Below are 14264 nucleotides of genomic sequence, written 5' to 3'. Positions count from 1 at the left end.
AGTCACTGGAAAGTTGGGGAGTAAAAGTAAAAGTATGGATTTTCAGTGTTATCGTTAACCAATGTACATCAGGACGACTGAAGAAAACGTGTACATTTTAACTCTTCTGATCATGTCATGCACTGATACACAGCCAGACATATCTAATATCTCAGCTCACCTCCTCAATGTAGCTCTCCATGAAAGACCCACGAAACATGGCCGCCATCCAGTCGCAGCTGGAGATGAGCAGGGGCTTGTGGGCTGGTAGGTAACCATCGTCCAATTGGAACACCACATCTAAAACCATTCGGAAAAGAGCACACATCTTGGCGTGTGTCACAGAGTCGGGGCTACAGAGGGGGAAGACAAACAAACACAGAGAGACAGACGGAGAGACAAATAGACAGACAAACAAATAATAAATAGACAGATACACAGGGCTGTAGAAGACCGAAAATAGTGAGGAGGGGCCTGGCACCCGGGGCTAAAAATGAGTATATATATAAATGAATATAGATTTCATCGAGCTGCACTGTGCGAGATGTCATTTTAATCGCAGTGTATTTTTTGCTAAGCTAAACATATGCATAAGTAGTTTTGCAAAAAAGCCACAGGCAAATGTCAAGGCATGCAAATTTCAGTGCTCGATGTCATTATTCTAAGTTAATAGTCTAGAACGGCTATATGAAAACATTAACTGATAGCTAAGTATTAAACTAATAATAAATTATAATAGGTATTTTAAATGAACAAATTATTTAAAGAGTTTTGCCAAATAATTCAGTGTCCAAACAATACACTGTAATACAGTGCTGTGATTTTTTTGTAATATATTTTTGCATATTTGTCCCATATAAATGTTTCAGATTAATCACTAAATGTACATATTACACAGAGATAACCCGAGTAAATACAAAATGCAATATTTAAAAGAGGATTTCATTTGTTAAAGGAAAAAGCTGCCCAAACCTTTACATTTTTCAAAAATGTAATCCGTTATTCAGACGATTTATGCAATCCATTAACGTGGATCCATTAATGTAATCCATTAAGGGGCAGTGGTGGCTCAGAGGGCTAAGGCTCTGAGTTACTAATCGGAAGATCGGCGGTTCGATTCCCAGCTCCACCAGGTTGCCACTGTTGGGCCCTTGAGCAAGGCCCTTAACCCTAACTGCTCCAGGGGCGCCGTATCATGGCTGACCCTGCGCTCTGACCCCAGTTATGCTGGGATATGCGAAGAAGGAATTTCACTGTGCTGTAATGTGTGTGAGACAAATAAAGGCTTAACTTAACGTGAGAAAGTAACGTCCCCCAACGTCCCAATAACTGCCAATGAGTCTTTCACATCGTTGTGGAAGGATTTTGCCCCACTTTTCTAAGCAGGAGAGGTTTTTTAAGCATGAACGGCCTGTTTGAGGTCATACTACAGCATTTCAATCAGTCCGGACTTTGACTAGGCCACTCCAAAACCTTAATTTTCGTTTTTTTCAAGCCATTCAGAGGCAGACTTGCCTGTGTGTTCTGGATCATTTTCCTGCTGCATAACTGAAGCGCGCTTGAACTTAAGGTCCTAAACCTAAACTAGCCGAAAATTCTCCTTCAGGATTTTCTGGTTCCATCAATTATAGCAAGTCATTCATGTCCTGAAAGTTCAAAGCAGCCCCTGAACATCACATGACTACCACCATGTTTGACTGCTGGTATGATTTTCTTTTTATGAAACGCTCTGTTAGTTTTACACCAGATGTTATTGGACAAAATTGAAAGGCATTTTGTTTTTACTCTGGTTATCTTTGCGTAATATTAAAATTAGTTTGATGACCTGGATCATTCAAGTGTGCATTAAAAATGGAAAAACACACACACACACACAAAGTATGTATCCAGCATCTTGAAAATAATATTATTTAGATCTGAAAAAGATTTTTTGCTATTAAAATATCGTTCCAACAAGATCAACATTAAGATCAGTAATATCTACTGAAGAGGCTGCATGGTTAGTCATTTGTAACAAGTCACAACTTCACACCTAGATTTAACATTACATCTTTCATTTGTGCCCTGGCTTTCTGGTGCCCCTCCAGATATAATGTGCACCAGTCATCACTGATACTGTTCACACAGCCAACGTGAAAAGAAGGGAATGCATCTAAAACAGACAGTTAGGAGAGATAAAGAATGGCGCTGGACGAATAGAGAAGTAAATTAGTGACACAGTGGTAGGGAGGAAGATGGTTAAATGTCATTCATGACGTTAAACAAAGACACATAAAATACAAGACATGACTGACACAAAACACTTAGCACATAAATAACATCACACATGTTCACAAGACACACAATGGATCAGACAGACAAATATGAGAATCACAATCTACTTTGCGATATAAAGAAGTTAAAATACATCTCTAGAAGACAATGTGAGCAATTCTATTTGAATTCAACTACTGTAGTAAAGGAATCAAAATAGAACTGCGAGTTCGACAAGTGAACTTATTAGTCACATTTATATATGAAATGATTTTAAGTGGTTCATGACTACAGACTAGTAGTAGATGTTATATGACATACATAACATCATACTTACCTTCAGTGGCAAGAACATCTACAGTAACAGGCAAACTGATTTAAAACGAAAATACGATTTTGTGACAAAACATGAAGTTGGAGAGGAAGCCAAACGCCAGGTGCCTACCAGCGAAGGTGCCTTTGCTCAGGCACTCTTTGATTCGGTTGGCCCGACGCACATGGAAGGCTTTGGTGATTTCCTGGTTCATGAAGCTCTCACGGTTCAGCACGTTGGCCACCATCATGCGCAGATCAAAGACCTCCAGAAGCTCAGCAATGGTGGCCACCTGCATCAGGTCACTCCGGCCTTCATCTAAGTGACCTGTGTACAGGTACTGCAGCACCGCCTGAGAAAACGCCAGAGACAAACCTCAGCAGTTCTAGAAAGATACATGTAAGGCTATTTTCTTATACCAAGTTTTTTAATCGCTTAAAATTGTCTATGTATATTACTTTTTTCTAAATATGGTAATAAAAAACTAAATTGATTGTATAGGACTATTATGAAGTCAAAGATAAAAAACATTGCATCTTAAAATTATAAAAAAAATACATTAAAGATTTCTGGTTTCTAATAAAAATACAATATTCTGTATGTTCTTGGCATCTCAAATTTTTTATGACAATCTTTAATTTAAGAAATAGTAAAAAAAAAAAAAAATGCATTCATTGGGGAACTACCGCATTAATATTTTACTTTATTTGGAATTTTTCTGCAGCAAATAAGTTATTCTGAGATGGATAAATAGTTTATACACAAATCAGGATAATGAATTATAATAATTATTATCATCATCATCATCATCACCGAGCTATGGCTTCCAGTTTAAGGGAATTGTTCCTTACCCTGAAAGGTGCCTCCTGAATGAGTTCATCCATGGACACAACTGTCATGAGTCTTGGTCGACCTGTTACTGGGTCATCCACCCTTTCCAGGTACACACCGAGAAACCCCCGGCCCCATCCTGAAAGTGGGCGGCCAGTCCCCAGGAAACCCAGAGAGTACTGACCCCTGGCTGGGAGGGCGTTATCACTTTTGGAAGTCCTCAATGAGCCCTGCTCCAGCAAAAGCAGTCTCCTGCTACCCTTGGTCCCCCCATCACCATCTTTATCAATATCAAGGCTCTTGGCACGTCCTGCCTGCTCTTTAGCTCCTCTTCGGCTTTGCTCCTCCTCCTCACCTCCCTCCAGAGTCTCATCTGCTTCCGTGTCGTCCTCTGCAGATCCTAGGTCCATGGTGAACAGGTCGTAGAACTTGGAACAGGAAGTGGCTAGGTATACTTTATGAGCAAAAACACGAATGGCACCACCTTGGAGAAGGAACAGGACATCTGAGCATAACGGCTTGCAGAAAAGCGAGTCGGGGCCTTCTCCATCCATGGGAGGTGGGTCAGGGATACCTACTACGGGCCGTGGGGGCCTGGGAGGCAAAAATGGGGCCTGAAGAAGAGGACGCTGGACCTTCTTTAAATGGGACTTCCAGAACTGAAGGTGGCGACGAGAAATCAGTGCTGCACGGATGGCATTGTCAAAGACGTCCTTGACACCAAACTGCGCGACGATGCTGGTCTCGTAATAGGGCACCCCTAGCTCTTTAGCCACCTCATGACCTCGTTCTGGTGGTAGGATGTCAGTGGGTTTTATAGGTCTGATGATGGGAAAGGTAAAAAGCTTGTTAAATTCAAACACAAGTAAAACAAAGGTTGAGAAGATATTAAGAGGATAAAAGATTTGGGTCATACTTGGCCAGGGGCCTACGGGCTCGGTTCACTGCGTCCAAGTCAGCATAACGTAGGTCCAGCTGACAGCCCACCAGGATGATAGGGGTGCGAGGACAGAAGTGCTTAATCTCTGGGTACCACATAGTACGGACGTGGCGGAGGGAGTTTGGGTTAGCCAAGGAGAAACAGAGCACCACCACGTCAGACCTAAAAAAAAAAAAAATGCACTATTATGATTTTGTGAAAACATGCATTGTTTTTTTTTTTTCCTCAAGATGTGAAAAATTCACACAGATGTTGCCTTGTACATTAATCATTGTGTTTGGGCTTATTTTGTTGTGACTCAGTGTATGAACAAAGATAAGGTGGATAATATTCATGAATATTAATGAAAGTATGGTGGGCAAAAATACCAATGGAGTGTTTGTGCAAATAATGATTTCACGCTTGGCTTTAATTATCCCTTTTTTTTCCTTTTCTTTTTTTTTTTTAAACAGAGGCTTCCCTGTTCCTCCCTGAGACACAAATTAATGAGGTGTTCACAAACAGTCGTGTGCATGCTGCCAGGCATTAAAAGGGACATTCCACTTTATTCTGTTTTTCCAGTCATTGTCTATCTTTCAGTCTCACCATGTGAGACAAAAACATAAGTACATAAATCTTTGATTTTTATTATTATTTAATTCTGACTCAGCATGACTGAACGACATGGCCTGCCCTCAATTGTATTAAAAATTAAATTGTTTCATTCAAAATGATGTGATTAAATCACTGCATGGCATTTACACTTACTTGCTGATAGGAATTCCAATTAACACTCAGTCAAAGCTCATTATGAAGCTCAGGGTGCTTTTTTTAAAAATCTATATTCACATGCACATATGAAAGGTCTGAGTTAGTGACCGACTGACTGCAGAGGTCAAGATTCTCACACACATCTGTGAACGAGTGTGTGATAGAGCCTGTGTGTGAATGACATTCAAACCATACGTCATAACCAAACACAAATATATACAGGTGAAACTCAAACAGTTAGAATATTGTGCAAAAGTTCATTTATTTAAGTAATGCAACTTAAAAGGTGAAACTCATATATGAGAGACTCACTGCATGCAAAGGAAGATACTGTAGTAGTTCAAGCCATGATTTGTCTGATTTGAGATGATTATTGCTTACATCTCATGACAAATGACAACCCTAAATCCACAATCTCAGAAAACTAGAATATTACATGCAATCCATCAAACAAGAATTGTACAAAGAACATATCAGACCTGTGAAAAGTATAAGTATGCATATGTACTCAGTACTTGGTTTAGGCCCCTTTTTGCAGCAATTACTGCCTCAATGTGGCGTGGCATGGAAGCTATCATCCTGTGGCATTGCTGAGGTGTTATGGAAGACCAGGATGCTTCAATAGCGGCCTTCAGCTCTTCTGCATTGTTCGGTCTTATGTCTCTCATCTTTCTCTTAGCAATGCCCCATAGATTCTCTATGAGGTTCAGAGTTAGGTGAATTTGCTGGCCAATCAAGCACCGTAATCCCACGGTCATTAAACCAGGTTTTGGTGCTTTTGGCAGTGTGGTCAGATGCGAAGTCCTGCTGGAAAATAAAGTCAACAAAATCCCCTGGTAGACGGCTGCATGACCCTGGACTTCAAGCACAGTGGACCAACACCAGCAGATGACATGGCTCCCCAAATCAACACAGACTGTGTTAACTTCCCCCTGGACTTTAAGCATCTCACAGTGTGTGCCTCTCCATTCTTCCTCCAGACTCTTGGTATTTTGTTTCCAAATGAGATGCAAAAGTTGCTCTCATCAGAAAAATGAACTTTGGACCACTGAGCAACAGACCAGTTCTTTTTTTCTTCAGCCCAGGTTAGACGCTTCTGACGTTGTTTCTTGTTCAGGAGCGGCTGGACGACAAGGGGAATACGACATTTGAAGCCCATGTTCAGGATCCGTCTGTGTGTGGTGGCTCTTGATGCACTGACTCCAGCCTAAGTCCACTCCTTGTGAAAGTCCCCAACACTTTTTTGAATGGCCTTTTCCTGACAATCCTCTCCAGACCGCACTCATCCCTGCTGCTTGTGCACCTTTTCCACACTTTTCCTTTTCACATAACTTTCTATTAATGCGCTTTGAGACAGCACTTTGGGAACATCCAACTTCTTTTGCAATTACCTTTTGAGGCTTTTCCTCCTTATGGAGGATGTCAATGATGGTTTTATGCAAAACTGTCAGGTCAGCAAAACAGCAGGTCCTATGATTGTGCTTCCTATTGAACCAGACTGAGACCATTTAAAGGCTAAGGAACCCTTTGCAGGTGTTATGGCTTAATAAGCTGATTAGAGTGGGACACTGAATCTAGAGTATTAAACCTTTTCACAATATTCTAATTTTCTGAGATTGTGGAATTCTGGTTCTCATGAACTGTAAGCCATAATCATCTCAATTATGACAAATCAGGGCTTGAACCATCTTGCTTTGCATGTAATGAGTCTCTCATATTAGTTTCACCTTTTAAGTTGCATTACTGAAATAAATGAACTTTTGCACAATATTCCAATTTTTCAAGTCTCGTCTGTACCTGACAACAAAAATGATTTTAAAAATAACAGTACAGTGAATAACTTTCACTATTTTTCGTTTTAAAAGCAAAAAACAAAATAACATGCGTTAACTTGTACCATTTCAGAGCACGGAGTCTGAACTTATCCAGATATTTTATGTATACATAACAGATGGAGTGATTTCATTAGGAACTGCTGCTCTGTATGTTGTAACTTATTTAATATTTAGACTGGGCTTAATGGAGTGAGGAGTAATGTGTTTAAAGTACGCAAAGCTTGTGAGGGACTACACTTTCCACAATGTTACTATTAGGAAGTTGACAAGTTCCACCTGAGGAAGTACCCTGGCTCCTGGCCAGGCAAGCAGGAGTACCCGGGCATTATCTGTCTCCTCATGTATTTGATGGTTAAACAGAATCGTTTACCAAATACAAAACCCACCAGTGGGTTCTTCTATGAATCTCCCTCACACTGATTTGATTCTCAAATGCAGCGAGAAATGCTGGCCACCGGCCAAGGCGGGTTGCATGTTGGGTAACGGTTGATGATTTGGTGCTGTGTTTCCACAACAAGACGGAGACGTTAACAGCGTGCTCTACACACAAACTCCTGCCCAGGCGGAACAGCTGAGCTGGCAGTGTGACTTATCAGAACCAGAACAGTATGCTTTCGCTTTGGACATGTCTGACCAACAAACGTGCACGTACACATGTGCTAGAAAAAAAAATGATGACAGATGTACATTGTGTATTTGCAGACAAACAAACGAATCGCACAGGATGTCACAGCACTGATGAGAACAATAATTAAATGAATGCTCCAGCTATGCCGATCTTTATCTACAACATCTGTTTCCATGGAAAATAAATGACATGTTTCCTAGTAATAAGAAAATATGTACTAACAGACAAAAGGTTTTTTCATACCCTAAACACTACTCCATTACTGTTTAACTCGGACATCCTGCCCCTTGGAAAAGCAGGTCTTGCGCTGAGCCAAAAATATCAATACTGATCTACAGATCCTTTTATAAAAGCCTCCACACAGCCCAATCAACAGGATAATGTTAGCAGCCAAATCCTTGCAAGCCTACATGGATCATTTGGTTAAGGAATGAGAGAGGAAATCAGATTATAAGATGAGGTGGGACTGAGGATGGAGTTGTGAGAGGTCAAGTGGCAATGCTGTGTTCTTGATGGAGAGGAAATAGGTTTACTGTATGTTAAATAATGGGGGAGGGTTTACTGACCTGCCATAAGCAAACCGCCTGTCTTTGTGGTGATCGCCGAAGGTGTCCCAGAGCCTGAGAGACACGCTGACTTCATCCACCACATCTCTAGATCTTTCCAACACCTTGTGGTTAAGAGAGAATTATGTCTATTTATTCATGTGAAAAAGCCCAGGCAACACAAAGAATAATAATAATATATAAAATGCATATGATTTTATTTTATTTTTTTACAGGGCTGGGTGGCCAGTCCAAACCCCTTACCCTGCGGTGGCTGAGGTCTCTGCCCCAAGAGAAGAAATTAGAAAAGTTAAAAAGTAAAAAAGAACTAGTCACAATTCCTGGAGAAGCTGTTAAGTAAGTGCACAATGGAACCCTGCTTTTCCTAAGCAAAAACGTTTAAATGGCTCATATCTAGCCCATATGGTTACAAAGATATGAGTCTGTATACTGCTTGTGATATCAGGGAGTGTGTGTGTGAGGGTGTGAGTTAAAGGGGCATGGCTTGGTCCTCTTGCTGCACCCGCCCCTCCCCTTACACACAAAACTCAAAGGCAGAGAGTATGTAATAAGCAGAAACTTTAAAGTGAACTGCTTCATGCACTCCTATCGAAGGAAACATAGGTGCTAGTTTGGAATTGTTTGGAGTGTGTGTGTGTGTGTGTGTGTGTGTGTGTATATGTGTGTGCATTCACTCTAAAAACCCCATCAAAGTCTATAGAGTGATTTTTTGCACAGTGATTTCAAGGACATTTTTGAAGGGGTGAATTATTTTTGATCGACATGAAATAAAGTTTTTCAAACACTTTGATGTGCCATGTCTCATTTTCTGATCAGACCAAAAAAAGAGGGCGTGTCAGGGGATCAAAGTTGTTTGGCACGGGTACCAAAAAAGGATCCTTATAACTTGAAAACAGTGTGTTTGCTTTTATTAATGATATTTTTATTCTAGTGTGCTCAGGAGACATGGCCAAACACTTCAAGATAAGTTTTGTGGGAGCACGAGAAAACTTTAGGACAATACGACCACCCAGTCTGAAATCGGAAAATGGGAATTTTGGCAAAACCGTTGGTCGGATAATGGAAAAGCACTACCATAAATGCCACAGGGGAAAGGAACGATGGTGCTAATTTTTAGGGCCATCTATCCATTCATGCAACTCACATTCTTCTATAACGTTTTATATAAAAAAATATATAATAAGAAGAAGAGGAAGAAGATAAAAATAATAGGACTTTGAGAAAAAAAAAGTAAAAAAAAAAAGAAAAAGCTAAGAAAAAAAAAAAAAAAAACATTAAATAAATGCCTGCAATACCTGAGGACTATGCATCATTATGGCAATGTAAATAATTACATTATTACTGTGTAATTGTTGTGTAATTGTCATAGGTAGAAGCCACCCACTTCATGCCACTTCATGTACCATTGTTTTCTCGCAAGACGCAAACAATAAACGCATAATATATTTGCATACATTCCAATATGTTGTACAGACGCCTCAGGTCTACCCACCTCCTGGCACACACGGTACTGGTCGATGGCCCACACGGTTGGCACGTGGGTGGCAAGCAGCTGGTACTGCGTGAGGGTGGCATTGCAGGCACGAGCACAAATAAGGCGGGTTTTGCCCACCGCGTTATCACCCACCACCACGCACTTTATAGTCTCCACATTAGGCCTTTCATAGTCTGTGTCTATATCCATGGAGAGGGCCCTGAGAGAGAGAGAGAGAGAGAGAGAGAGAGAGAGAGAGAGAGAGAGAGAGGGAAAGGAAACAGATATGCAATAAGAGTTATCATAGGAAAGCAGTGGATATAAATATACATTGACACAATCAGTAATTATTAATTAAGACTAATTTATCTGTCAATATAAATGATGACTAAATGATGGGACCATGTGAGCTCCTAATGTTTACAATCATGAAATTATTAATACGGGTGCTGTTTCATATCTCCAAGACAAAGAACAAAACAGCTCAGAAAAGCGATCACTTGCTTATACACCCCTCCCAGGAAGCAACATAAACAGCCTTTATTTCAGCTCTCCTTTTTTTCCTGACTGAGACGGCAGACTTCCTGAGGATCTGCGAGAGACGATGCTTCTAACAGACACCAAAACCCAGTGGCAGAGTTTATTTTGGAAAAGTACGTAAGAGTCCCATCTGCTAACGTGGACTACATGAAAGCCCGAGCTTTTGTGCGCACACACTCGCGCGCACACGCACACACTCGCTCATACACTCTTTCTCTCGCTCATACACTCTTTCTCTCGCTCATACACTCTTTCTCTCGCTCATACACTCTCTCTCACACACGCGCGCACTCTCTCACACACGCGCGCACTCTCTCACACACGCGCGCACACACACACTCTCACACACACTCACACACACACTCACACACACACTCACACACACACTCACACACACACTCACACACACACTCACACACACACTCACACACACACTCACACACACACTCACACACACTCACACACACACTCACACACACACTCACTCACACACTCACTCACACACTCACTCACACACTCACACACTCACTCACACACTCACTCACACACTCACTCACACACTCACACACACACTCACACACACACTCACTCACACACACACTCACTCACACACACTCACTCACACACTCACTCACTCACACACTCACTCACACACTCACTCACACACTCACTCACACACTCACTCACACACTCACTCACACACTCACTCACACACTCACTCACACACTCACTCACACACTCACACACTCACACACTCACTCACACACTCACTCACACACTCACTCACACACTCACTCACACACTCACTCACACACTCACTCACACACTCACACACACACTCACTCACACACACACTCACTCACACACACTCACTCACACACTCACTCACTCACACACTCACTCACACACTCACTCACACACTCACTCACACACTCACTCACACACTCACTCACACACTCACACACTCACACACTCACTCACACACTCACACACACACTCACTCACACACTCACTCACACACTCACTCACACACTCACTCACACACTCACACACACACTCACACACACACTCACACACACACTCACACACACACTCACACACACACTCACACACTCCGACTTAACTCCCCAGGCATTAATCCACAGGCATTAATCCACACTAAGACAAGGAAAGAAAAAAAAAGCATTACCTACTTAAAGGATGCTGTAAGATTTGGCGACTGAACAGCACAGAAGTACATGCTGTAACCTAATAACCATGACAACAACAACAAAAAAGGGCTTTGTGGATCTGGACATGATTAAGCAACGTGAGCTATCAGCAAGGTCTCTTATTCCTAAAGAAATGATAAAAGTGTGGAATGCATGAGATGGGAACCGATAAGTGTGTATGACAAGCCTAAACACACCTCTATGAGACAGTAGGAAATGTCTTGTGTTCAGAAGGTAAAATGAAAACATGGTGATTCATGATATTACAAAAAGACTCAAATTCACTTTGCACATTGTAGATCCTTCTCCAGACTCACAAATGTCATTATCCAGAAAGCCATTCATTCATTGACAATCCTCCACACTAAATTCCTCAGCTCCATACACCTTCAAAGCGTCCCTCATGCGAGAGCGAACAAAGCACTCGCTTTCCGTTCAGCAAAGGATACGGCTATCTGCATTACAAGCGCTGGAGCGTTCAGCAACCCGGCTCCGACAGTATTCCTAAAAAAAGCATCTATGAAAGATTGATAAAGCTGCTGCTTATTATGCCATTGACAAAGACGTCATTGCTGTGACCTGCTATGCCAAGCTGGGGGGTGTCTAAAAACAGCTCCTATTCAGAGGGACACATAAGCCATCTTTTCAGCCGGTGTGTCCCTCCCGTCTTATCTCTCAAGGATGAGACGGCAGGACTAGCATCGTTAAGGCTGAAAGAAGAATGCAAGGAAAGAAAGACACACTGGTCTTCAATTAAATGTACAGTAATAAGTTTTTCAGTGTACATTAGTACTCGTCTAAATTGTCTCGGATTTCTTTTATTCGGCTTGTGTATCGCATTAAGCCAGTCTTCAATTTCCTTCCAAATTTAATCAAAGACGACAACGGGGATGGTCAAATGGCGGAAAATATTTTCACAACATAGCCTACAGTGTGATGTTAACTGTCAAAAACGGGTGCTTCCACATGTTACTTTTTTTTTTTTATTGAATAAAAATGACGTATCATGGAAACAAGCAAACACTAATAGAAAGGGAAAAACCTCGGTACATGTTCTGTTTTTACAAACAATTAAAACTCATTAGAGATCTTATTTAAATGTGTACAATAATATTTTAGGTAATTACACTTAACCTTTTTCCTTTTTAAAGTACAACCCCTTTCTACCTAAATTGTCATTAGATTTATAGGCATAATCACCGTAATAATGGTGGCTTGTGATTTTCACCACTGTAACTATTTAGAAAATCATGGACCCCCTGGTTAGACATTTAACTGCTGTAAGAATCAATTCGTAGCCGAAGAACCCTCGGGGGAATGTGAAGAATCTCTTTTTTTAATGTGTAGGAGGAAGCAGCCTACCTTGATGTTTTTATTCCAAAGTACAGTAGAGCCGTTTCACCTGTTGCTCAAAGTCAACAACAAAAAAAATTCGACTTTGCTCATATAGGACAGTTGCCAACTGACAAGGATCAACGGTTAACTTGTTAACTTGACTTTATGCTTGCAATCTCCAGATAGACTTAGGTTGTGCTAAGGGTCAAAGATAACATTAAATACCTGCAGAATGATGGAACTAGAGGTGTACTTTTTTCCCATTTAACTGAAAATGAAAAAATGTGTCAAACAAAAAGGGAAAATAAAGCTCTTCACTACAACACTATACTGTAGGCGCTGACAAGTCTGGAAAAGAGTAAAGTCATGCTGTGCTATGTAATGATTCCTTTTAATCGTGGACCACTTAATCAAGCACTCTGGGCTTTTTCTGATTTAGTGCTTATAAAGCAAGATGCACATGGTAGCTGTGTTTAGAACGGACAAGAGCTCGATACTTACGATCTCTGCAGGCCAGTAATCAGCTTAGAGACAGAGCAGTGTATGATGTAACCAAACAGCAAATACCTTTTTCCAGGGTTATCAACCCTCTTGTTGCTGTCTCGCTGTCTAGTCTGGACAGCAATCATTTTATTGAACTTGACTGATGATAGTAAAAAATGAATAAATAAAATAAAAAACTAATTACACGAGGAGCATTCAACTGAAACCAGGACTTGTGATGAAATTTCTGGGGAATAAAAATATTTAAAAAAATAAAACTGACTGAAGTTTACAAAGGACTCAAGCACAGTATGATGATGAGACTCATCCTCAGTAAAGCATCTGAATGATGCAAACGTTTTAAAGAAGGCGATACGTCCGTGAATAACCTAATAACCTAATCTCAATCAAGATCCTTGAAAATCGATGAATAACTTTTGGCCAAATTGCAAAAGAGATACATCTGGCTGTGGGAACTGTACACACTCATTCATCAACACCACTTGCAGATTACAGGAACTGGGCTGGAGGTTATTGCCATTACAGGCCTGACCTCGCTCCAAGCCATTAAAGGAGTTCCTGTGAGGCCAGTGTTTCAGACATGAAGGCGGCAGTCTGATCATGGCTCTGGTGTACTGAAAAAAACTTTCTGTGCATAAGAGAGGACTATATAGCGAGGTAAAGGCAGTTTTTATTCTCATAACTGTTTTGTTTGACTTGAACGGCCAGTTTATGTTGATTTTAAATAAACAATAAAGCTTTTGCTACAAGGTTTGAACACGGCTTCAAAACTATCACTATACAGTACATACACACACGCACACATCATGCTGCAAGCTGATGATCTGAGTACTTGGCAAAATGTCCAGAAACTAGATACCTTCGGACCAGCGTTGAGTTTCATTTCCATCAGCTGACCAACAAGCTGTCTCGCACTACAAAACACACACACACGCGCCTATAGAGAGGGTTGATGCAACCAGTATCAGTGTGTCTCGCGAGCACAGAGAGTAGACTGAGTGAAAATGCTCCGTCATAGAGAGACGCTGATGCAGTTTGCTTTATTAGTGAAAGGCTGAGTGTAGAGAGTACCGACACGCTTTGAGGCTGTCTAATGGGAAGTTTG

General features: G+C 41.1%; 1 protein-coding gene across 3 annotated transcripts in view; it reads right to left on the bottom strand.

Moving 5' to 3' along the window:
- rhobtb4 (Rho related BTB domain containing 4) overlaps positions 1 to 14264 on the bottom strand; it is a 48933-nt gene that overhangs the window by 14056 nt on the left and 20613 nt on the right. For all 3 annotated transcript variants that reach the window (XM_053480949.1, XM_053480950.1, XM_053480948.1), the window contains exons 2-7: positions 9588 to 9789; positions 8096 to 8199; positions 4293 to 4478; positions 3397 to 4198; positions 2678 to 2897; positions 161 to 279 (exon numbers count right to left, since the gene is read on the bottom strand). In XM_053480949.1, the coding sequence (XP_053336924.1) occupies positions 161 to 279; positions 2678 to 2897; positions 3397 to 4198; positions 4293 to 4478; positions 8096 to 8199; positions 9588 to 9779 (1623 nt within the window). In that variant the 5' untranslated portion in view covers positions 9780 to 9789. The remainder of the gene's footprint in view (positions 1 to 160; positions 280 to 2677; positions 2898 to 3396; positions 4199 to 4292; positions 4479 to 8095; positions 8200 to 9587; positions 9790 to 14264) is intronic.

This window comes from Clarias gariepinus, chromosome 21 (assembly GCF_024256425.1).
Source record: "Clarias gariepinus isolate MV-2021 ecotype Netherlands chromosome 21, CGAR_prim_01v2, whole genome shotgun sequence".
NCBI lineage: Eukaryota > Metazoa > Chordata > Actinopteri > Siluriformes > Clariidae > Clarias > Clarias gariepinus.
Note: the sequence above shows the minus strand (reverse complement) of the source record. Positions and strands in the feature narration are given on the sequence as shown.